Raw genomic sequence first — 23,683 nt, 5'->3', positions numbered from 1 at the left:
AATTAATAAAAGAATTTAAAAATCAAATTAAAATTGATGAAAATTATGAACAAATTAAACAAAAAGCATATGAACCAATAACATCTGCAATTGGTAAAGTAGAAAATAAAATTGGTGATGTTTTAAATGAAAATAAAAATTTAATGGATTTAGTACCTATTGTTAATCAATTTGCAAACATATCAATACCACAATCTGAAGAAGAATTTATGTTACCTTCAAGTACTCCATTTAGACCAATAAGAGAACAAATTATTGAAGAAGAATCAACATTTATAGATCCAAATATTGTTTCACCTCAAATATTAAATAAAATCATTGGTCCAATTGCACAAAAATATTTACCTAGAGCAAAAGATGATAAATTTGGTTTGTATTGGGATAAACATAAAAAATCATTTATGATTGGTGATAAAATAACAGTAATTGATAATGATGATTTACTTGTTAATGGTAAAACATATACTGGCACTCAAGGTTTATGGAGATTATTGACATATAAAGACAAACCAGATGATAATTTATATAGTCAAGATGATTTAAATAATTACTCAAAAATTTTATGGGAAACAGATTCAATTTATAAAAATAATGATCCAAGTACTAGAAAACCAAAATCAAGTAAAGGTAATAAATATATGAATTTGATTAAATTTATTTGGGATTCTAAAGGAAATATTGAAGGATCTGGTATAAGAAAATATTCAGAAAATAAAATTGAATACAGATATATTGATGATTTAAACAAATTAGAAAGTATAATCAATTATATATATGCTCAAGAAAAAGCTGGAAATAATAACTTTATCAATGAAAAAAGGGCTATTAAAGATTTTATTTCAAACAAATTAGATGAATTAATTGAAAAACCTGATGGTATAAAATATTTAAAAAGAATATTACCAACTATAACATCACCAATTATAGGTTCAGGATTATTAAATGATTTTATAAATAATTTACCATTTGAATTGCATGTACCTGGTTTTCAATATCTAGGACCTGGAACTAAGCTACAAAAAAGATTAAAAAGAGGTGATCCTGGAATAAATGATTTAGATAAAGCTGCTAAAGAACATGATATATTTTATAGAGATCATAAAGATACAGAATCTAGAAATGATATTGCTGATAAAATATTACAAGATAAAGCATGGGATATAGCAACATCTAGTGATCATGATATAGGTGAAAGATTAGTTGCTTTACCAACATCAGGTGCTATGTGGTTAAAAAGAAAATTTGGAATGGGATTAGAAATAGGATTAAAATTTTAACCTATATAAATGGAGAAAGTTAAGGTAAATTTAACTGATTATCAAAAATCTAAAATTAAATCTGCTTTTAAGAAAAATAAAAATTTGACTATACAATTTGAAATAGATCAATTTAAAAATGGTAATGATGTATTATTATTAACTAAAAGACAATTGAATAAATTAGAAAAACATAAAAAATTAAATACTGGATTAAGACTTGAATTTTCTTACAGTCAACTTAAACAAATAAAAGATGGTGGTTTATTAAATGAAATATTAAATGTTGCTGATTATATTCCTGGCATAAATAGTTTAACACCAAAAGTTAGAAGAGGAGCTAAAGTAGTAAAAGACAATGTTATTCCAAAATTTAGAGAATTTATAAATTGGTTAGATCAAGAATTAGCTAATGTAAAAGGATCTGGATTAGATGAAAAAACATTAAAATATGTTAAGAAAAAAATTTCAACCCATTGACTTTAGCTGATTTAGAAAAATTATGTCAAAATATTAAGAATTTTAGAGGTGTTTTTATGAGAGATATGCTTCCAAAAACTGTTAATAAATTTGAATGTGGTGTAGTCAATTTAGATTCTTTTTCTGGTAATGGAACTCATTGGATATGTTATTATAAAAAAGATAAAATTAAATATTACTTTGATTCTTATGGAAAAATTGTTAATAAACCTTTTAAGGAAATTGTTAAATATTTAGGAAAAGACAATATATTTTTTAATGATTCACAAATTCAAAATTATAATGATCCACCTATATGTGGTCATTTGTGTGTTTTTGTATTAAATGAGTTGAATAAAAATATAAGATTTGATAACATAATCAATAAATTAATTCTTAATAAATATGGATTCATTAAATATATTTGATCTATTTGGTAGACAGAAAAAAGATTTTATTGAAGTAAAAAATGATTATATTAATTCAAAATTAAATTCCATTTTTAATGATATTAATAAGGATTTAAAAAACCATATTAAGAAAACTAATAATTTGGTTAATGCTATTAGTCTATCCAAAAATTATTTAAGTATTAATTCTAGAAGGATTGTTAATGTAAAACCAAGCATTAACGACTATGATGTTGTCATAAAATCTGAGTTAAATGAAGTTTTAAATTCTATTATTAAGGTTGGTAATGATCATTCAAAAACTAAACAGGATTTAAATGAATTGGTTAATTCATTATTTAATCTAAAAATGTATGTTGAAGATTTAGAAAAACAACTTGAAGATAAACTTGCTGAAAAAATAAGATTAGTAACTGCTGGATTAGCACAAATATTAGAAGATAAACTTAATACAGAAAACCAAGAAGATCAATAATTTTTACTATATAAATGGAGTTTATTTACTGTCTTAAATGTAAACAAAAAACCAATTCTAAAGACATTCAAGCAATAAAATTAAAAAATAAAAATATGATTAAAGCAAAATGTTGTATATGTAATTCAAAGAAAAGTAGTTTTGCAAAAATTTCTTCCTAATAAATGGCAAACTATAACTCATTTGATCTTTTTATTATCAGAAACCAATTTATGTTGACCAATGAAGATTGGAATATTATTTCAGAAAAATATGAATTGAATGAAGATATGATCAGATTGTTTCAAAATAAACTAAATTGGGAAAAAATTGCACAATATCAAACATTAAGTATACAATTTATTGATGAGTTTATTAATTATCAACTTAATGCTTATATTAATTTGGTTTGTAAGTATCAAAATTTAGATGAAGATTTTATTGATAAATATAAAAATGATTTGGATTGGGAAATAGTGTTACAATATCAAAATATATCAGCAAAATTCATCATAGATCATGCACTGAATATTGAACAGTTTAAAGAAAAAATGGATTATGACGAGATTGATTAAATTATTCCAAAAAGATTTATAAAACTATTCTTTATTACAAAAATTTTACTGGTTTTAAAAAACCTTTTTCTTTCCATATTTTTTCATAAATTTTTCCTTAATAAATGGCTAATACTTATGAAATTGAAAGAGCTGAATATAAAAATTTTTATCCTTTATCTAAACTACATTTGAATGAACCAAACAAAAAAACTGAATTTAATATTGATTTTGGTGATGGATTTTGTTCATCTAAGTTTCAATTTTATATTTCAGGATCATTAAAAAAATCTGATGATAAAGACTATAGTGCTACAGATAATGTAAAGTTGATTAATAATTTTATACCATTCTTATTTTCAAAAATTGAAATTAGAAAACATAATAAATTAATTGAGGAAATTGAATATCCTGGACAATTGAGTACAATAAAAGGTACTGTTACTTATTCAAAAACAGAAGCAGTATCCAACATTTGTAATGGATTTCAATCAGATTTCAAAAAAACATTTGAAGCTGTGGGTAATCTATCACATTTTGGATTAGGTTTCTTTGAAAATGTTAATGTTCCAATATACAAAGGAGGATTCAATATATGTTTTGTTAGATCTGAAGATAATGATGCTATTTTTAGATGGAAAACTAAAAAAGTTGATGGAACTTTTGATGATACTACATTACCAGGTGCTGGAAAAGTAATTATTGATGACTTTTTCATTAGAGTTCCAATAATTGAGTATAAAACTACAAGTAAAATTCAATATATTAATGAAATAACTAAAAAAGAAAAAATACTATTTCACTTTAATCATTGGCAATGTATTGAACAAAAGACAATAACTGGAAAAACAGTTAGTTTTGATATAACAAATATTTATCGAAACATCTATAATCCAAAATTTATAATAATTGGTTTTCAAAAAGGTAGAACTAATGATCAATTATATGACACTTCAAAATTTGATAGTATGTATATTAAAAATATTAGAGTAAAATTAAATGGTCACTATTATCCTGATGAATTAATAAATCTAGATATAAATAATGGAAAATTTAGAATTGTATATCAAATGTATCAAGATTATAAAAAGGTTTATTATAACAATAGTGAAATGTATTATGATCCAACAGAATTCATTGAAAATAGACCATTGTATGTGATTGATACTACAAAAACTACTGTAAATATTTCAGGATCAAAAAATGATATAATAATAAATATGGATTTTGATTATGATATAACTGTTGCTAGTAAAACTAATTGCTATGTAGTTGTTGTATCTGAAAAACTATTAGAGTATAATGTGATTAAAAATGATATAAGTGAAATCAAATAAAATTATTATAAAACCACCATTTATTTACTACTTTTTGACATATTTTTCAAAATATTATTATATTTTATGAATAATGAGACTACTATTGTTAATTTAAAATTTGTTTCATAAAAAAAATATTAATAAATAAAAATTTTTGATTTTCAAGGTCACAAGAAATGAATATTTTAAATTTTATTATTTAATAAATTTGTACTTACCTTATAGATATATCATACCAAATTTCATGTAAATATCTTAACAAACAAAAAAGTTATTAAGGTTTTTAGTTTAAGGGTAGTTCACCCTAAATTGGAAAATTTTATTAAAGACATTGATTTTAAACATTATTTTTAAGTTTCAGAATTGACAAATCATTTTTAAATTTGTATAAATAAAATACAAAATAAGGGATGAAACCACCCTTAACATAAGTCAAAAACATTCTTTAATATTCAATGAGGGTATGTTTCAAATTTGGTTAAGATTGGTTTAAAAACACTCAAGTAAACATACAATAACATACAATAATTATATTTCAAATAATTTCATTCGATATTAACAATCGAATAATAAGTTGAAACATTCGATATTAACATTTGAATTACTGAATAGGAATTCGGTAAGAAAAATAACTCACACAAACATAAACAAATAATATTTACTGTACAATTCAGATTTATCAAAGCGTGCATGCAATGCACGCTTTCGTTGAACATCATTTGGTTTAGCAAAAAAACTGTCAAATAAAACAGCGCAGTCACTTAAATTTTTCTACACAAAATATTTACTGTACAATTCAGATTTATCAAAGCGTGCTTTAGAAGCACACTGTCCTTGAATGTCATATGGTTTGGCAAAAAACTATCAAACAAAGCAGCAATCACTTGGCCTTGAAAATTCGGATTGTTTTATAAACAAGCTATGATTGCAAACAATAAAAATAGTCTATAAATAGTTCAATAAATCACTTTTACTTATTAAAATATTAGTTAAAAACACTTGAACAATCCAAATATGGTGATGAACACTTCAAACACATTTCACTTCACAACACGATAGTTTCACAATTTTCATAGTTAATCTTCTTTATACTTCATCTTCAATCAATAAATAATAAACTTTTACCATCAATAAACTCTTATTTTAAATATTTCTTCATAAAACAAAATGAGAATATACATAGAAAATCAGCCAGTCGACAGAGCCACACCCATTATGATAGCTAATGACGAGATTTTTGCTAACTTGACACTTTTTTTTTGTTCAATCGGCTAGTTTCATTAGCTAACTATTTAACCATTGATTATACATTTTAAGCATTAATTATAAAATACTTTTCGATTAGTTTAGATAAATCAAAATAATTATTTTAATCCACACTGCAATTTACTAACATTCAACTGGTTATTATTTTATTCAATCACTTATTTTCATAAAAAGATCGACCAAACAAATTAGGCCATAGACTAATATTCCTTCAATAACATTATATTTACAACGCAATTTGTTTTTGTTGATTTTTACATTATCTTTAATCGTACAGAAATGTATAATATATGAAATAGCATTAATTTTTAACAAGCTTTTCATTGGTGATATTTATTTTCAATTTAAATCAATACTTATCTTTTTATCTTAAGATTATCATTTTTGATAACATTTCATGTTTAAGTTTAAAATTATTTAAAATGAAATATGGACTTGTAATACATCAAATATCATTAGAATTTTCTGAGAAATTCAATACTTTTAATAGATTTTGAATAACTCAAATAGGAAAAATATTATTTACAAAAAACAATAATTTAAATGAAATATTTAGAAAATTTGAATAAAAAATTTTAAAATTTTACTTGTTTTTAAAAACATTTTGTTTTGTAGTCAATTTTATGTAAAATATAGACATATTCATGAAAATTTCATCAAAATTGTATACTTTTTCTAGAAAAATATGAAAATGTTAGAAATTGACCTAAAAGGGTAAAAAATATAGCATATTGTATAAAAAAATAGGAAAATTCATTTAATTTTTGAGTGGCTCCTTTTTTGGCCCAGAAGTGACATGAATATATCTACTTATATATATATATATGTGTGTGTGTGTGTTTGTGTGTGTCCGTTAGTACAATATCTCGAGCAAAAATGATCCGATTATGGGAAAATTTGGTACACACATGTAAAGCTACATTTATTTGAACGAGTTTGCGAACCAGCGTCCTCAGACCACAAGAACGGGATTTTATGGAGGGATTAACTGGGTAAAAATTAGTTTTTCTCATTTTGACCCTCAATACATACAATTTCCCAATTTCTCTCTAAAAATGAAATCAGGCAAATAGACTGCAGGTTTGCTGTGGTGGGGTATTTTCAATTCTAATATTAATCTAATACAAGACTGTTACATTGTAAATGAAAATGTATTTACTTGAAATTATTCCCTTGTAGACGACAGAGAAACAGATGATGGCCAAAGAGACAGGCCTGGCGAGTGGAAACGCGAGCGGAGCTTCTGAGGAAGTCATCTATAAGATCGACATTCCCGCCAACAGATATGACCTGCTGTGTCTGGAGGGTTTGTGCCAAGGGCTTCTGGTCTTTCAAAACAAGTGAGCTAGTTTACAATGCATTCTTTATCAAATCTTGTAAGGCTATAAAATGTAGCAACCAACCAGTATAGCCAGATATTTTTCTATTATCACTATTATCAGGTATGTTTTAGTTTAATCATGAATATAAATTTAGGGCTTTTGTCTTAAGTAAATGATCTCTAAACTGTTAATCACAAGTCATGTGTTATCCTGTTTGCTTCTTTCAAATGTCTTTCTTTTTGCACAATGCATATCAAGCTTATTCGTGAAGATGTTTTCACAAAAAATTGATAAATACTATTAATTGCTTTTGTTTGAAGTTCACTCTGTCATTTTACTGTTATATTGAGTTTAGTTGTTGTTTTAAGCCATTATATCTTCTGCCATAAAACTGATGGCTTCTTAAACATGCATTATTGTAATTGGGGTTACCATTGAAAATACAGTAAAATTAAATTAAATTACTGTAATGAATTCAGTAACACATATTCTCTGGAAAATAAGTTACTGGACCAATGTTGTAAAGGTTGTGGCAGTGCCATATCATAAAATTAAAAAATAGTTTAAAGTTAGCTAGACAAAGACTAGTTGTTTGGTTAGTTGTTTGGTCCAGTTGCTAACTGGATACAATTCTATTAGGTTTTTTATTCAGGATTGACATTTCAACTAAGGCCGGTCGCACGCTGATGCAGCATTTCTCCTGAAGCAAGTGTTGCGAGGCAAAATGTTTCACTGGGTACGAGCGCCCCATGTATTTCAATGGGAGGCCGCACACTGATCAAGCAAACGTTGCGAGGCACCTCTGTGATGTACTTTTTCACACTGAAACATATATCACTAGTTTACATGCCAGGTTCAAGTATCGTTGTGCAACATTTTGCTTCAGGTGAAATGCTGGATCAGTGTGCGCCCAGCCTAATAATTCGGAGTTCATTTTCCTACTACTGTATATTGAAGAATTAAATTATTAAATAAACTGTTACCTGTTTAATGTCCTTTGGTCCAATAAAAGGATATTGCACAGTTGTAACAGTTTATTTAATAATTAATAATTACTTAGTCTTCCTTATATAACATTTATAGCTTGTTTTAGCTCAATGTTTATATTCTTTTTAGGATGGATCCACCTCAGTTTAAAGCAGCTTTACCGAAAGACAAAAGCAAAGTTCAACGACTCATTGTCACTGAAGCCGTGAGTTCAATTTCTTTCTTCCAATCTTGTAATTAAATTAAGCCTTCTTTATATAATTTCTTTTATTGGCAAAAGTCACTGGGTCTTCATCTTCAGTGATTTTGGAGCCTTAGATATGTATGGTTCTCCACTTAAATCAGGGGCAGTAATGTAAACAGAAGAGCTGTCTGTGTTTTATTACTCAGTGATGAAGGGTTTTGATCTTATTAACTTAGTGTCTAGCTTCATAACTAGCCTCTAGGTTAAAAACCAGCGATGAGCCTGACAAAAAACCAGCCATAGACCATTCAACAATGCAACAGATATTTTAACCTTGTTATTATTTTTTATTGTTTATTTAGCTATAATTATTAGGTTATATGAAAAAAAAACTTTCTAATGAATTGTGAATTGTAATGAAGTGTGAATTGTGTCCTAATTGCCATAAAACCGCAGACTCAGCAGATCCGAGGCTATGCTGTAGCTGCTGTATTGAGAGGTGTTAACTTCACGCCAGACAACTACGCCAGCTTCATCGATCTTCAGGACAAGTTGCATCAGAATATAGCTCGGAAGCGCACGCTCGTAGCGATCGGCACACATGACCTGGACACTATTCAAGGTAAAATCCAAATCCTTCCAAATATAAAACTTGCACTCAGGAGTCAGGTCTCAGGTCTTTTGTCGAAACTGATAGGTAGGCCTACCCTACATCTATTATAAATATGAAACTTCCTCTACCAAACAATTAATAATGTAACAACATCAATTTGAAATAACCTATTACCGGTACTTATAGAAAGACAATAGTTGGCCTAGTTGACTTCCGTCCAAAGGCTCTGAAAAATCAATTTGAAAAAAAGCACAAAAGAACTCACACTTTTAAATTTGACATTTTTAGCGAATTTCCGTACCCATAGGGAAGTAGCTATTACCTTAGGTGGCACGGTAAGACCTAGGCCCGGGAACAATTTACTTTTTCATTTGATGTCCCCAGAGGCCAAAAACACCAATCGTTCAATTTTTTTTATATGTGTGTATATATATGTGTGTCCGTGAGTTCACAAACCAGAATGATCGGACAATGGGAACAAGGTTTTACAGTGGGTTTTATGGGGTAAAAATTGGTTTTTCTAATTTTTGACCCTCACCACACAAAATTTCCCAATTTCTCTCTAGACCCTTTTAAAGAACTTAAAAAAACAAATCATTTATTATATCAAAGTGTTTTTGTACGTTTATTGGTAACAAAAAATTTCAAAAAATTTCAATTTTAAAATTTTCATGTTATTCTTATGAAGAATATTGTAAATTGTTGTAGTTTGCTTGTTAATGGATATATTTTGATAAAAAAAAATACAAAAAAAATGTTGGGTATGGAAACGATTTTGCTTAGAATCGAACCAGCGACCTTTAGATTCGAAGGGGTGTGCAGTTATCACTACAATACCAAGACAGTTATAATATATTTTAGTGATGATTTGTAAGTTCCCATCCTTCATCACTCAATAGGGGTGAAACAAAACTAACTTTAATATACATGGTGTACCTTCTGTTCAGAGAAATCGTATCTGTTCAAAATGTTAAAAGTTAAAACTTTATTTAAAGTTCATTATTGGTGATGGTGGGTTTTTAAAGTGATTGGGGAACTATTGCGGACATTTTCAATCTCGATTAGTTGTTTTTTTACTTACGTGATGGGAAATGTCTGCAATAATCCCTCGAACAACATGTTAAAACTGTTTACTTGTTCAGGTCCGTTCACCTATGATGCGTTACCTCCATCACAGATCAAGTTCCAAGCTCTTAACACGGACAAAGAACGAACAGCTGTTGAACTCATGGAGCTGTTTTCTGTAAGTTTATTTGGAAAATATTGGTATTTTCCCCCACACTTGGTTGTCAGGCAAAATTAAGAAAAAAAGTCCCTTCTTCTGTCCCCTATGCCAATTGCTTATTGTATTCTCTATTTCAGTCTGTTGATTTTTTAAAGTTTTAATCTTAGTTTTTTTACTAGCATTCTTCTATTTTTTCTATATTTTCTATTCATTCATTGATATTTGGTAAAAGTTACAGATCTAGTCCTATGGCAAACCTTTACTGTACAGTCTTACTTCCAGTTCAGTTCTGATTTAAAAGCAAGACACACTAGTACTACCCATCAAATAGTTAATACTGAAGAAAGGTCGATTTATGTCTACACGAAGAATTAGTGGTAGTCATATTAAATGTTCTGTAGTTCTTTAATGTAGACTGAATGTAAATTTGTTACACTATTTTTTCGGTTTAACTATTTTACAATGTTAGAATAAAAACTATATAACTTAGGACCTAATCCCGTTGACTAATGAGAGGGTAAAAATAATAACAGAGGAAGAATTGTGGGGTCACTTGAATCAAGAGTTAATTTTAAATCTAATTCAAATGGAGTTATGAGCAAACAAGCTTAACGCCCTTAATGGGTATTAAGATGTGGCTAAGAAGACGTTTGTGTGAACCCCTGCTGGAGGAAACAAGTTTATCAACCGAGAGCTGGTGGCTGGAGGAAAAGAGTTTAACGACCGAGAGCTGTAGGAAACGAGTTTACAAACTGAAGTTTGAAAATAAACTTCACAACGTACATATATGGTATCATGATTATAGACTGTTTAGGTTTAGATAAAATTGACTTAACATTTTGTAATTTGTACCAGTTTCTAAACATTCTGTATTCCTCTTCGTATATTTCCTCTGATTTCTCTGGTGGCATGTGATTAGTTACCTCTGAAGCTGTTTTCATCAAATCATCAGTAATGTTAGACATACTTTGAGCAATTTCCAACACGCACTATGCTAAAAATACAGCAAAACAAACTAATGCCTGTTTCTGTATTCATTTATATTGTGCAGCAATGAAAAAGCTGATTGAAGTCATGAAAATAAACCTAACAAAACACTAGAGCATGTAATAAATAAATGGAGAACTGATCGAGGGCGAGGGAAAGTAATTTTAGAGCAAGGGAAAATCAGCTGATCGTTTTTGCCTTGATTAGAGCTTGGGAAACCACTTTCTTTGATATCAGCTGTTATCAAAAATAGTACTTTCGGTAAGGAGTGATGATAACATGTTTACCAACCAAGAGCTGGAGAAAGAGGTGAGGTAAAAGAGGTGGGCTGGAGGTGGTGGTGGAGGAGAGGTATAAAAAACAGGCAAACCCCTACAAAAACTCTAGTCTAGATTCAGTATGTAATTTTTGTCACAATTTCTGCCTAGAGAGTAAGTATAAATTTAGTTTATTTTCCAATGATTATTCTTGAAGCTTTCTAACATACACTTCCAATGCCTAGAGTCATGCTCAATTGAAGCAGTATCTTCACATCATCAGAGACAGTCCTGTCTACCCGATCATCAAAGACAGCAAGGGAGTTGTGCTGTCCATGCCTCCGATCATCAATGGTCACCATTCTCGCATCACTTTGGACACCAAGAATGTCTTCATAGAGTGCACTGCTACTGACCTCACTAAGGTAAATATATCTCTTTGAATCAACTAGAATTCAAAATGACTCAAAAGATGCATATTTTACAGGTATGATTCAGATTGTAGTCCCAATTAGTTAAAGATTAAAACCTTTTTGTGAATTGTCCCTATATAGTGTAGAAGCTATAATATGTAGGTGGCATAGTTATAGAAGTAGGCCCATGGCCGATTTATTTTTTTCATTTTGAGGTTTAATAACTTGAATGATTTTGGCCTAATTTTAATGAAATTTTTCATTGTTAGTTTAGAGCTAAAAAAACTTGATCAGGTATGTGACCTGAAACCACGAACTAGCAAGATCTAAATATTTTTAAAAGTTTTAAATATTTTTTTTCAATTTTTATGAATGAAAAATGTCCATATTTCTATTACAGCTATCATATAAAGCTTAAAAACAAATAAGTCTGTATATTTAAGCATTGTCGGTTAAGGTTACAGGAGAAAATTCCAAAAACTTGAGCCTGCATTAAAAAATCTCATGTTATTTTTGTGGAGGAAAAGTAAACTACTGTCCATATTTTTAGCCCCTGAGCTGTGATGTAACTAAAAAATTGTATTTACCTTTTGTCTACAGCTCAATAAGTTGTAACTTCCGTTACGGCCGTTTCGGCATTAACGTGCCATCATCAGACGTCTTCGGCTGAAGCAGCGTCGTCACAGTAGAAACACATAACACGAACACATTTTACAAATACAAATATACAAAAATAAAACTAACAGGCCTGTCGCACACTTGTTACCGGTTGACATGATCAGAGCTAGATGCCGAACCCATCGGATTGATCATGTCAACCGGTAACAAGTGTGCGACAGGCCTGTTAGTTTTATTTTTGTATATTTGTATTTGTAAAATGTGTTCGTGTTCGTGTTATGTGTTTCTACTGTGACGACGCTACTTCAGCCGAAGACGTCTGATGATGGTATGTTAATGCCGAAACTGCCGTAACGGAAGTTACAACTTATTGAGCTGTAGACAAAAGGTAAATACAATTTTTTAGTAAACTACTGTATTTTGCTTGTTTATGGAAGGTTTTGGTATTGATCAAATCTATTTATTTCATACTCTACTATTAATGTCAAGAAAAAAAATGTCCTTCCTTGTAGCAAACCTAAATAGGTACTTGTTTTGTTTTCAAAGAGTTGTTCAGCCTCCAGATTACTGTATTATACTTAAAATGGTTTACGATACCTGCATATATTAATCCTTTGGAGCTATTTTGGCAACTAGTTTTGGTTCTTCTAAATCATCCTCAGTCCTCAAGGTGTCAGGTGATCACATCATTCGAAGGTTATTAACAGAGTTCAATAAATAAAACACATACAAAGACGAACGAGACACAAAAACATAGGTAGAGTGGTTATAAAAACATGAAGAAACATTGACATGAACCATGAAACATGAACCTGACCGGAATTATATTAGGTTTAGACTGGCGGTCAATAGATCACCTTGACCACCAGTCTGGACTTTACTTTAGCCTGGTCATGTTTGTTTTTATCAATGTTCCTTTGTGTCTTTTGTAACCGTATATTTATTCTGTTGATTTATTAATATGTTATCGGGTCTTGTGTTTGTTTTATTTATTGGACTCTGTTGACGACCTTCAAATAAAGAGATCACCTAACACCTTAAGGCCTGATCAGCTTGAGGCGTGGTTCAAAAGAACCGAAACTAGTTACCAAAAAAGTAACAAAGGATTACTATATGCAGGTACAGTAAACCATTTTAAACTAAATACTCGTTAAAAGATAGTGTTCAGTCATGACTATACTGTGTTATGGATTTAGTTTTAAAATATTTCACCATTGGATTATTGTTGAGAATAAATTACGAGGGTTATATGATTTATTTGGCCAGGCTATAGTAGTGCTGGACACCTTGGTGTGTGCCTTCTCCCAGTATTGCACTGAGCCTTACCAAGTAGAGGTGGTGGAAGTGGAGCGGCCAGACAAAAAAGTGTTGAAGTACCCAACACTATCTTACCGCAAGGAGCAAGTGTCGGCCAAGAAAATCAACAAATATCTTGGCATAAAGTGAGTTATTTGTTGCACCCACCTTGTGTATTAGTATTTTAACTTGTTTTGATTTATTCAATACAAATGAATCTATATTTACAAAAGCCTACTGTTTTGTGGTATGATTGTGTGATTTACTAATTGCAATGCAAAATGTGTCCCGCTCAATATGTAAGCCTAACTACTAACAGCATAGGTACTAGGATGAATGGGCACAAGCAAGATGGGAAAAATAAATTTAAATACAAACTTGTAGCTAACCATGCAGCCACTTGCGACAACAACGATTTCAATAGCTGCTTCCATAATAAAGTCAATAAATCCCTTCCCCCAACTAGCAACTCCTCAGAGTTAAGATCACCTAACAGGTAAATGACCAAATCCAGAGAACACCCCTATCCTAAACCTCAAATAATAACCCTAGATTAATTTGTAAATTATAATTCAGTAGTGATTTAGTGCGACCATAACCACAGACTAGAATGTGTATTTTCTTCAATTTCCGTCAGTAAGGTAAGCCGTTAAATACTATACATTACAAAACCCTGGGTTAAAGCCATCTTTACCAAAAAAGCTTTAATGTTTTGTTTGTTTCTGAATAGTTGTAATGAATAAAATGTTGAGGAAAGTAAAAATTATACTTGACAAGTTTAAAGCTAAATAAGAAGTAAAGCTAAGTGAGTAAATTTAAAGCTCATGGGTTAACCCATTGTGAAATGGAAAAATATCTATAGATTGTCCTAATAAGTCGAATGGCCAACTGTACCAGTTGCAGTCTTTTGCACAATGGTTGTCTCATTGCTGTTGGAGGGTTACCGGTACTGCTTATCATAAAAACAATAGAACGCTCCAAAAATTACAAGTTTTTTTCTAGTACCTATGCTAGTTTTTTTTTATGAAAAAGCCGCCATGATGGATGCCAGAGAATTGTGGCCAGTGTTACTTTACAAAAGGTGACTCTACTTCAGACTGCTCATTAGCACACTGTGAATACACACCATTTGTAGCCCATTATAACCAGATGTATAAAAATGTTGTCTCCCCATATACATAGATAGGAAGAACCTCGATAACAAGACTACCATGGGGATTATTAAATAAGACTTGTTATCAAGGTTGACTTCTTAGTTCTTATTGAGGTTGGCAATAACATGTGATAAATGGTAAAATAAATTCAAGGGGATTTGATTTGATGGAGAAAGTATTGGTTTTTTCAAAATTTTCGAGTTTTAGTTTTGAGTAGATATATCTGTTTTGGGTCCGCCTGAACCCAAAAAAGTGGTTTTCGAAGTGATGTCTGTGTGTGTGGATGTGTACAGAGCTACAGACCACACCTGTCGTCCGATTTTGATGAAATTTTGTATGTAGGTACTAATCCATTATATCTCCAGGCGTTTTTTTCTATCATTTTTTTAATGGTGATTTTCCCATAAAACTCATGAAATAATTAAAAAATTTGATTTTCTCAAAAACGGCCCAACGATTTTGATAAACATTTTGTACCTATAGTCCTTTAAATTCTGAATAAAATGGTACAAATTCCATTTACATAAAAATTATGGTTCCAAAGTTATTTTAACTTGTGTTATTTTCCTATAAAAACCCCATTAAAATAATAACTTGGGTTTTAATAAAAAAAAAGGCCGGTTTAGATTAAAATTAGTATGTAATGGTCCTTAAAATTTTGAATAAAATGGTACAGATCCCATTTCCGTCAAAGTTATGGTTCAAAAGTTATGGAAACTTATGTTACTAGTTACTACCCATAAAAAAATATAGAATTTTGGGGGGAAAAGGTTTTGATTAAAATTATTTTGTTATGGCCCTTATAATTCCAAACAAAAATAGTGCAACCCCCATTGCTGTAACAATTACGGTTCAAAAGTTATTGCAACTTTTGTAATTCATCCCTATAGAATATCACAGTTACACCCACCACTTACCCAAGATAAAGGTTGTTTACAAGCTTATGGGAGAAAGTATGTGTCAGTTTGCTGATACCGTTTATGGTAAGGATTTAATTATTTTGTAGTGAGTCCTCAGACCACTTGGCATCGCTGCTGAGCAAGATGTGCCTCAAGTCTCGTGTGACGATGGGAGGAGAGATCGTGGTCGAGGTGCCTCCCTCCCGACACGACATCTTCCATCCAGTCGACATCTACGAAGATGCTGCCATTGCATTTGGCTACAACAACATCCTCAAAACAGTGCCCAAGACTAGCACAATTGGTTACCAGGTAAGTTCAAGTGACACTTAATTCAGATCTGTTGATTTTCAAAAGCTTGAATATTCTTGGTTTGACTATTGACTCACAGCTGACTTTTTCAGTTAACGATGTCAAACAGATAAGCAAACAAGTTGGAAACTAAAAGTGCTTAACAGGTTTAGAACACTGCTCCCAGCAAATATCAAGTTGAAGTTGGTCAAATCACTAATTTTCCCTATCTTGATTTACTGCCTCGGTTTTTGATACAGTTTAACACAGGAACAGATCACAATACTACACAGGCTATAGAATTGCTCCCTAAGGTCCACATACAATAATACAACCCTAAAAAATATAATCATATCACAAGTCACCATAGGATGACATATATACAATATCCGTCCTGGCGAGCTGTGATAAGCAGGTTGCCTGTATCGTTCACAAAACAATGGTCACTGAGGCACCACAGTACTCAAAAGTAAAACTGAAAGCGAGATCGCCCATGAGAGCGCAAAATTAGGCAGGACTTGTTGCTTGATATACCAAGGGTTATGCTTGATGCTGAGTTTTCTTACTTCAGGCCAGCTCAGTACAGTGCACCTCCTTGCACAATAGAAGCACGGTCTTACAACAATTTTAAGACTCGGCTAAAAAATGTTTAGACTAATTGAATCTTATTTCGTTTTGTAGCGTTAGGAATTTTTGTTTAGTTTAAAGTCCTGACTTGAATCAATTTGTAATAATGAAGCTGCAATTAACTGCTATTTTCCTGATTTCAGGTACCTCTCAACAAGCTGACAGAACAGATGAGGGAACAGATAGCTCAGGCTGGCTTCACTGAGGCTCTTACTTTCTCATTGGTGAATATATTACTCATTTATTAAGGGGATCCTTAATAAATGGAGGGTTAAGGGGATCTTAACCCTTAAACATAACATAGTAAAACATTACATTAGTACCTACTGTGTGTAGAAAGACGAGTATTGGGGATAGACAATGGAAATTCATTAATGTAAGAAAATTAGGAGGCTATGTATGAGATCCCCTAGACCCAGAGTTTTTGAAAAAGCGTGACTTTTATTGAATACCTGATGTTTGCAGCAGATAAAGATACAAAAAAGTTACAGTAGACACTTACTAATGCAATATTTAGGCAGTACCGAATTAGTGAAAACCACTAAAAAGGCTGTTAATAGGGACAGGGGTGTAAATGTATATGGTCTCAAGTACGTACCGACTTCTTATTTTTTAATGTCATCCAAATAATTGATACTAAGTCCATAGATAAAACATACTCCCTTAGTAGATTTCCTATCCTTATGGATCAGCTGAAGACTGAAGATTTTATTGTTAGTTCCATCCGGTGCACTGTAGTGTTTTGTTTACAATTTGTTTCTTGTTATTTTAGTAATTTAAAACCTTGTTTATCCCAATAAAACAATATAAAATAATCATAAACAATAACTTGTCGCCTAATTATAATGAATGAAACAGTTGAGCACAAATCATGAAATTAACCCTAAAATATTAGAAACAAAATTTTTTGACACTAACACCCAGTGTCTACATGAATTAGACACAAAAAACAAGCTTCAAAATATGCAATGGGATGAGACGTCTACTTGAGTTGGTTATTCTATGGTCAGACGTTTTAAATTTACATAAAAAGTACATTTCTTGAACCCATACATTGATTACAGCTCAGTTATTTTGAATGTCCAATAGTCTTAACCTTAAGGAGAAGATTACAAAACTGTACCCCTGATCTAACTTAACTTTTGTTTAAGGTTGTTGATGTAACATCTGCACAATATTTAACAACATGTAAAAAAGCATCTTGTCGCATGTATCACAATGTAAAATTTATTGTAAAAATTGTGTTTGCCGTCAAAATAAATAAATAAACTTAAGAACGAGGAACTACGTTATAAGAATTCTTTTGGGATATCAGGCTTGTCAGAATGTGGGAGAGTCCATCATGGCACAAGAAACAAAAAACCTTTTACTCAATAAATATTGAATTGAAAGTTCAGCAAATTTTACCTTCACTGACAAAATTTTCATCCTAATGAAGGTGTTTTGAGTTGGAATGAAATATATTAAGTTGTAAGTTTTTACTTTGTTTAGTGTTCAAAGGATGACATATCCAGTAAGGTCGGCAAACTGATAGAGAGTCTTCCTGCAGTTCACATTTCCAACCCAAAAACACTGGAGTTTCAAGTTGCCCGTACTACACTACTCCCAGGTCTGTTCAAGACAGTCGCTGCCAACAAAAACATGCCTCTACCATTGAGACTGTTTGAGATATCTGACGTCGTCCTCAAAGACCCGGAAGCAGGTCTCGTTCTGTTTTACTAGATACTATCAATATATCTTTTGTTATATAAAGCATTTACAGTTCTTAGTTGAAGTGGAAAGTTTAGGTTATGAGAAAGTATCAGATTGGATAATGACCTGTTTGGCAAGATTAATTACCTCAATTGCCATTACCAACTTGCAATTAATAAAGCAGTACAGAGTAATTAATGAGGTTACAGGCTACTTTATGTTTTTATAACAGATTTTTACAACTACTTCCTTGTTTGAGTACCTCCTGATCTTTAAGGATTTTTAGCCTACTTATTACTGTAAACTGTGTAGGTTTAAAGCCATGAGTGAGACTACTTGGAAACAGTACAAACTAGGTCATCTAGGGATACAACTGCTTTTCACAGACAGTAATTTATTACTAAGTGCCAAGTTTCAGTCCATGACACGGACGTTCTCCTCGTTTAGTGTTAGTAACCATGGAGTCCTAACTTGATACTACTTTGGCACTTACTCAAACTTTTCAAACATAAGGGTATTATTAAACAACAATCCTAAATTTGTGTAACAAGTTAAGGATTTTAAATACCAGAAATAAGCCATTTTCCTCAATGGATACTGATTTAGTTTATATGTTAGGTTAATCGTTATTTGATTTATGTTTTAGAAGTGGGAGCCCGCAATGAACGTCACTTCTGTGCAGTGAACTACAACAAATCGCCAGGATTTGAAGTTATCCATGGACTGCTCGACCGCTTCATGCAGCTTCTCAACATTCCGTTTGATCCAGACACGGGATACTGTCTTCGTGCTCATGAAGGTCTGAATACGTAACTGTTCAATGGTTATAACATTTTACCCACAAGCTAAATACACAAATAAATGTAATCTTACCTAGGTGCAGCTTGAGGCAAAGACCCAGCAAATAAACAAGTTTGGATCTACATTAAAGTCAAACCAATAATTTGATGTTTTATTTACAGACAGCACATACTTCCCTCAGAGATGTGCGCAGATAGTTCTTCGAGGCAGTGTGATCGGAGTGATGGGAGTTGTCCATCCAGACGTGACCACCAAGTTTGATCTCACACTGCCTGCTGCTGCACTCGAGATCAATATTGAGCCTTTTGTCTGATAAATGTTGACTGGAGAAATATAACTTTGTACAGATTTGTTAATGAACTCTTTTCTAATTTCCCAAAATCCTGTGTACTCAATGGAGAATTCAGTTTAGTTTTTTCTGTTTTTTGTTTTAGGGTTCTTTTAGTTATATGTTATTGTGAAAACGTTGTTTATTTTTTTTATGTGCTAAACAAATTTGAACATACATTATATGCCATGGCCATACAAAAGGGAAATGTCGCCAGCATCATTGGTTCCTCACCCGCAGACCTTTCTTCAATATTTTATGTGTAAAATTATTGTAAAAATTGGTATATTAAAACATTCTTTCTTAAAAAAATTGAACATGAATTGCAGTTGGCCTAATAAATAAATTGTGCCATTCTCTGTTTAAAAGGAACAGTATTATCAAGTGTTAAGGATCGAACCATTTAGAGTGGGGAGCAGGACGTGCATGCTTATTAGAATCCTCCATCACCACCACCAATGCTATCTTATTTTTTACAATTAATTGCTGTTGGATGTAATATAATACGGAAAGTAAATAAGAGAAACGTCTTATAACACTTAAAACATATATTTACGCTTATACTGTTATAATTAATTAATAATTTAATACCTAATTAGTTTATTTTTTATTTTTATAGAGTAGCCTATGGGACATGAGTAGCCTATCCATATTTTTTTAGTACAGATTGTTGTAAATCATTTATTTTTCCCTAGCAGTGAACCTCCCAACCAGAGCCAGCATTAGGAAAGGTGTCGCACAGAACGTCACACCTTGGGGGAATTTTTTAATTTTCTACGTAACCAATAACCCTACAACACTTTGATATACTAAATAATTTTTTTTGAGCTCGATAAATTTTTTAAGGGAAAAAAATTATTAAACCCCATTTTTACCCCATCAAACCATTAAACACCGTTCCCATGGTCTGATCATGCTGGTTTGCGACCATCCAAGACCGGCTTTTCTTCCAACTAAATGATCAGGCTGACCGCATAATGGTCAGACAAAACGTTTTGTAAAAAATGTAAAAATGTGTAAAACCGTTTTTTGAGAAATCGTTTTGTAGGATGACGTCTTTTCGGAAAACAAAAATGTCGCATTGGTGTGCAGTGGTCTCAGACAAAAGACAAAAACTGGAGGGTAAACTAATCCAGTCACCCGTAGACCAGTGTTGTGAAAAGCCAGAGATTGTGTGGTGTTAATAACAATGGATGAGGAAGTGGACGTAGCAATTATGTTGTGGAACGTTATACAACTTTCAAAACTAAACAAAGGAAGGGCGCATTGGGCTCATTCCATTAATCAAAAACAAAAGATTGGGGGATTCATTGTGGAGTTACGAGCTGATGCTGCCAAATTTTATAAATATTGTATAATTAAAATTGATACGTTTCATTACCTACTCAATTTACTGTCAACAGGAATCCAGAAGAAGGACACCAACTGCAGGAGAATCAGTGTGTGATGCTTCCATTTAACTGCATGGTAGGCCACTTGCTTCCGACGTCTTTTGACAAAACGTTTTGTCAAATCAGTGTGCAGCTGGCCTCAGCAGCCACCACTGTTTGGACTCATCACTGTTTGTTGTACCATAGACTAACCAACACAAGTAGACTTCTCATCCCATTGTAAATTTTGAAGCATGTTTTTCGTGTCTAGTTCATGTAGGCCTACGTGACGGCGCTAGTGTCGATGAAACTTTGTTTCCATTATTTTAGGGTTAATTTCTTAATTTGTGCTTTACTGTTTGGTTATATAACTAGGGGACAAGTTATTGTTTATGATTAGATCGTATTATTTGGTTAAACGAGGTTTTAAATGGCTGTAATAACGGGAAACAAATTGTAAACAAAACACGACCTCTACATAAACCGTACATGAACTAACAATAAAATTGTCTTCAGCTGTTCCATAAGGATGAGAAATCTACTAAGGAAGTATGTTTTATCTATGGTTGTACTCATCATTCAAAATTTTTTTAAACACACCTAGTTGCCTTTCTATCCAAAACAATGATTCACAGCACAGTTTTGAAACAAATTAAGTTAACTTAACAACTCATTCAAACTGAATTATGCTCCAGTTAGGTTAAGAACGTGAGATTTGATAGTATAATTTTTTATTAGAAAAAAAAACTTAACTTATCTTATTAGTTTCATTTACAAATTCATTACAAAGGCTAAAACCTTATTTCAGATTTATTATTTTAAGTAGGCCTATTTTTTGGATTAATGGCTTAAGTTAATACACAAATTTACAAACTTAATTGGATAATACACATACACATAAACTTAAGTTGGAGGTACAAATCGATAGGCCTACTTGTTCCAAACCGCATAAACCCAGTTCGTAAATCTTATGACTTGTAGCAGTTCTTCTGTTATTCATAGCGGTATACTTGTTATTTTTACAATGTCTACTTTTTAACTAAGGGAAGTAAAATGTTTTAACCTTAGTAAATTGTTAAGTTTTGAAAATGTATACTGGTTAGGACCTACTAAAAACAAGCCCATAATTTTTATAGACTGTGGTTGACCTACTCATTTAATTACTTATTGCAAACAGCCTACCTAATTTAGGTACATGTGGGTCTAAGTAAATTAAAATTCAACTTAGGGTCCTACCGTATAAGTAAAATACACTTAAAGTTAAGACATTTCTCAAACTACTTAGATATCCATCTTAATTTACATATAGTTTAAAAACTTTCAAAATAAAAGGCAGTAACTTAGGCCAATTAGTAACTTAATTAATAATGAAAGGGAGAATTAACTTAAGTAAAGTTGCCATGCAAGGGCAAACAAAATTTTTGGTCAGGACCAAGTAGGCTAGCATGGAATAAGTTAGTTAACTTACAGAAAACCCTTCCTTGAAGCATAAATTCAGTCAAGAATATGTTTAACAAATAACAGGTTACAATACATAACTTAAGTTAGGCCTAACTTTGAAACATTACTACTCAAGCCTAGGCTATTCTTCAGTATAAATTCTTTTGGAACTGGCTAGACACTAAGCCTATTTAGCGTAAACATGACAGGTACTGTAAGCTAGACCTAAGTTATAGCCTGACTGTGTAAGTAGGCCCTAAGCCTACCTAAATTGTTTACACCTAAGTTAGCCTAGTTAAAACACAAGACCTGACCAGAAAAAAGGATTCTTTATTAATTAGGCATACATACAGTTAACTTACACAATGTTAAAGCATTACTTACTTTAAGGCTAACCTTAATAAGTCACAACAAGCTTTAAAATTACTTGTTAACTTTAAGTAAACTGCTGCAAGTTGTCCTGCTAAAAAAAAACTCTTAGACTGACATTTTCCTCCTTGAATATCTTCTATTCAGTTATTTTCCTCCCCATTTGGTGATTTTGGAGCCAGTGGGGGCACTTCACAAAGCTTTTGAATCATATTTAATTTCATTAGGCAATCTGGATGTTGAGGTCCATCTTGAGTAGGCCTACTCTCTTCAATCTCACATATGAACACTTCAACACTATCTGGACAGTAAAATTTAGCTTGATCCTTGAGAAGAAGTCCATCTTTGGCTCTTAGTTTCAATATTTGAGCATTCATCTCATCTAGCTTAGAAAAATTCTCTGACAACCTTTTCAAAATACAGTTGTGGAACTCTGATGAATTTTCACCAGTTGACATGTTGCTAACCTGGGCTTTTAAAAATAAATGTTGGAGGTATAAATATCAAACTTGACTTAGACCTATATCTTCACTATAGTATGATAGGATGATAGTACTTAATTAATTAATTATAGTCAAGTAGTTCTGGGATTTTTATGATAAATTATGAGAAATAATTAAAACCAGACTAAGTACTTAGTAGTAGACTGTGTAGTTGTCAACCAAAGTTTTTGTTATTTCCTAACTTACTTACAATTTAATTTACAAAATACAAACGAGAACGAGAAGGTTGATGAGAGAGACGCTTTCGTTCGTTTCGTTTTCAATTGAAACATAAGTTATCCGGACCGGAACGGAAACCAATGTACTTTGTTTTGAGTGTGACTGGGTTGGTTTCTCTTGTTCTCATGAAACTTTCAAACTTAACTGCTGTGCCAGGGGCTGTAGGCATAGATTAAAAGTACTTAAGTATCATAAAAGGTTCTACATTCTACAATCCAAGCTGATGACCAACTCAGACCTGATTAATAAATAATTATGTTGTAATGGATGATATTCATAATTCCAAGTTTAAATAAAGGCCAGTACATTAAAATACTAAAATGCATAACCCCGAGCATAAAGGTTTCCGGCAAAACTAAAAATACTGATA

The 23,683-nt window shown here is 31.5% G+C and overlaps 1 protein-coding gene across 1 annotated transcript in view; it reads left to right on the top strand.

Annotated features, from left to right (window-relative positions):
- Positions 1 to 19,445, top strand: part of LOC128990738 (phenylalanine--tRNA ligase beta subunit) — a 32,773-nt gene extending 13,328 nt beyond the window's left edge. The window contains exons 3-13 of the mRNA XM_054413284.1: positions 6,898 to 7,058; positions 8,157 to 8,232; positions 8,668 to 8,833; positions 9,967 to 10,067; positions 11,539 to 11,718; positions 13,591 to 13,766; positions 15,781 to 15,985; positions 16,735 to 16,815; positions 18,083 to 18,293; positions 18,930 to 19,082; positions 19,246 to 19,445. Of these exons, the coding sequence (XP_054269259.1) occupies positions 6,898 to 7,058; positions 8,157 to 8,232; positions 8,668 to 8,833; positions 9,967 to 10,067; positions 11,539 to 11,718; positions 13,591 to 13,766; positions 15,781 to 15,985; positions 16,735 to 16,815; positions 18,083 to 18,293; positions 18,930 to 19,082; positions 19,246 to 19,397 (1,662 nt within the window). The 3' untranslated portion in view covers positions 19,398 to 19,445. The remainder of the gene's footprint in view (positions 1 to 6,897; positions 7,059 to 8,156; positions 8,233 to 8,667; positions 8,834 to 9,966; positions 10,068 to 11,538; positions 11,719 to 13,590; positions 13,767 to 15,780; positions 15,986 to 16,734; positions 16,816 to 18,082; positions 18,294 to 18,929; positions 19,083 to 19,245) is intronic.
- Positions 19,446 to 23,683: the final 4,238 nt, after the last annotated feature.

The sequence above is a fragment of the Macrosteles quadrilineatus genome, unplaced genomic scaffold (genome assembly GCF_028750875.1).
Source record: "Macrosteles quadrilineatus isolate MER2022 unplaced genomic scaffold, UCM_ALF_1.0 Scaffold_3__2_contigs__length_128488019, whole genome shotgun sequence".
NCBI lineage: Eukaryota > Metazoa > Arthropoda > Insecta > Hemiptera > Cicadellidae > Macrosteles > Macrosteles quadrilineatus.
This window is presented reverse-complemented; position numbering and strand designations above follow the sequence as displayed.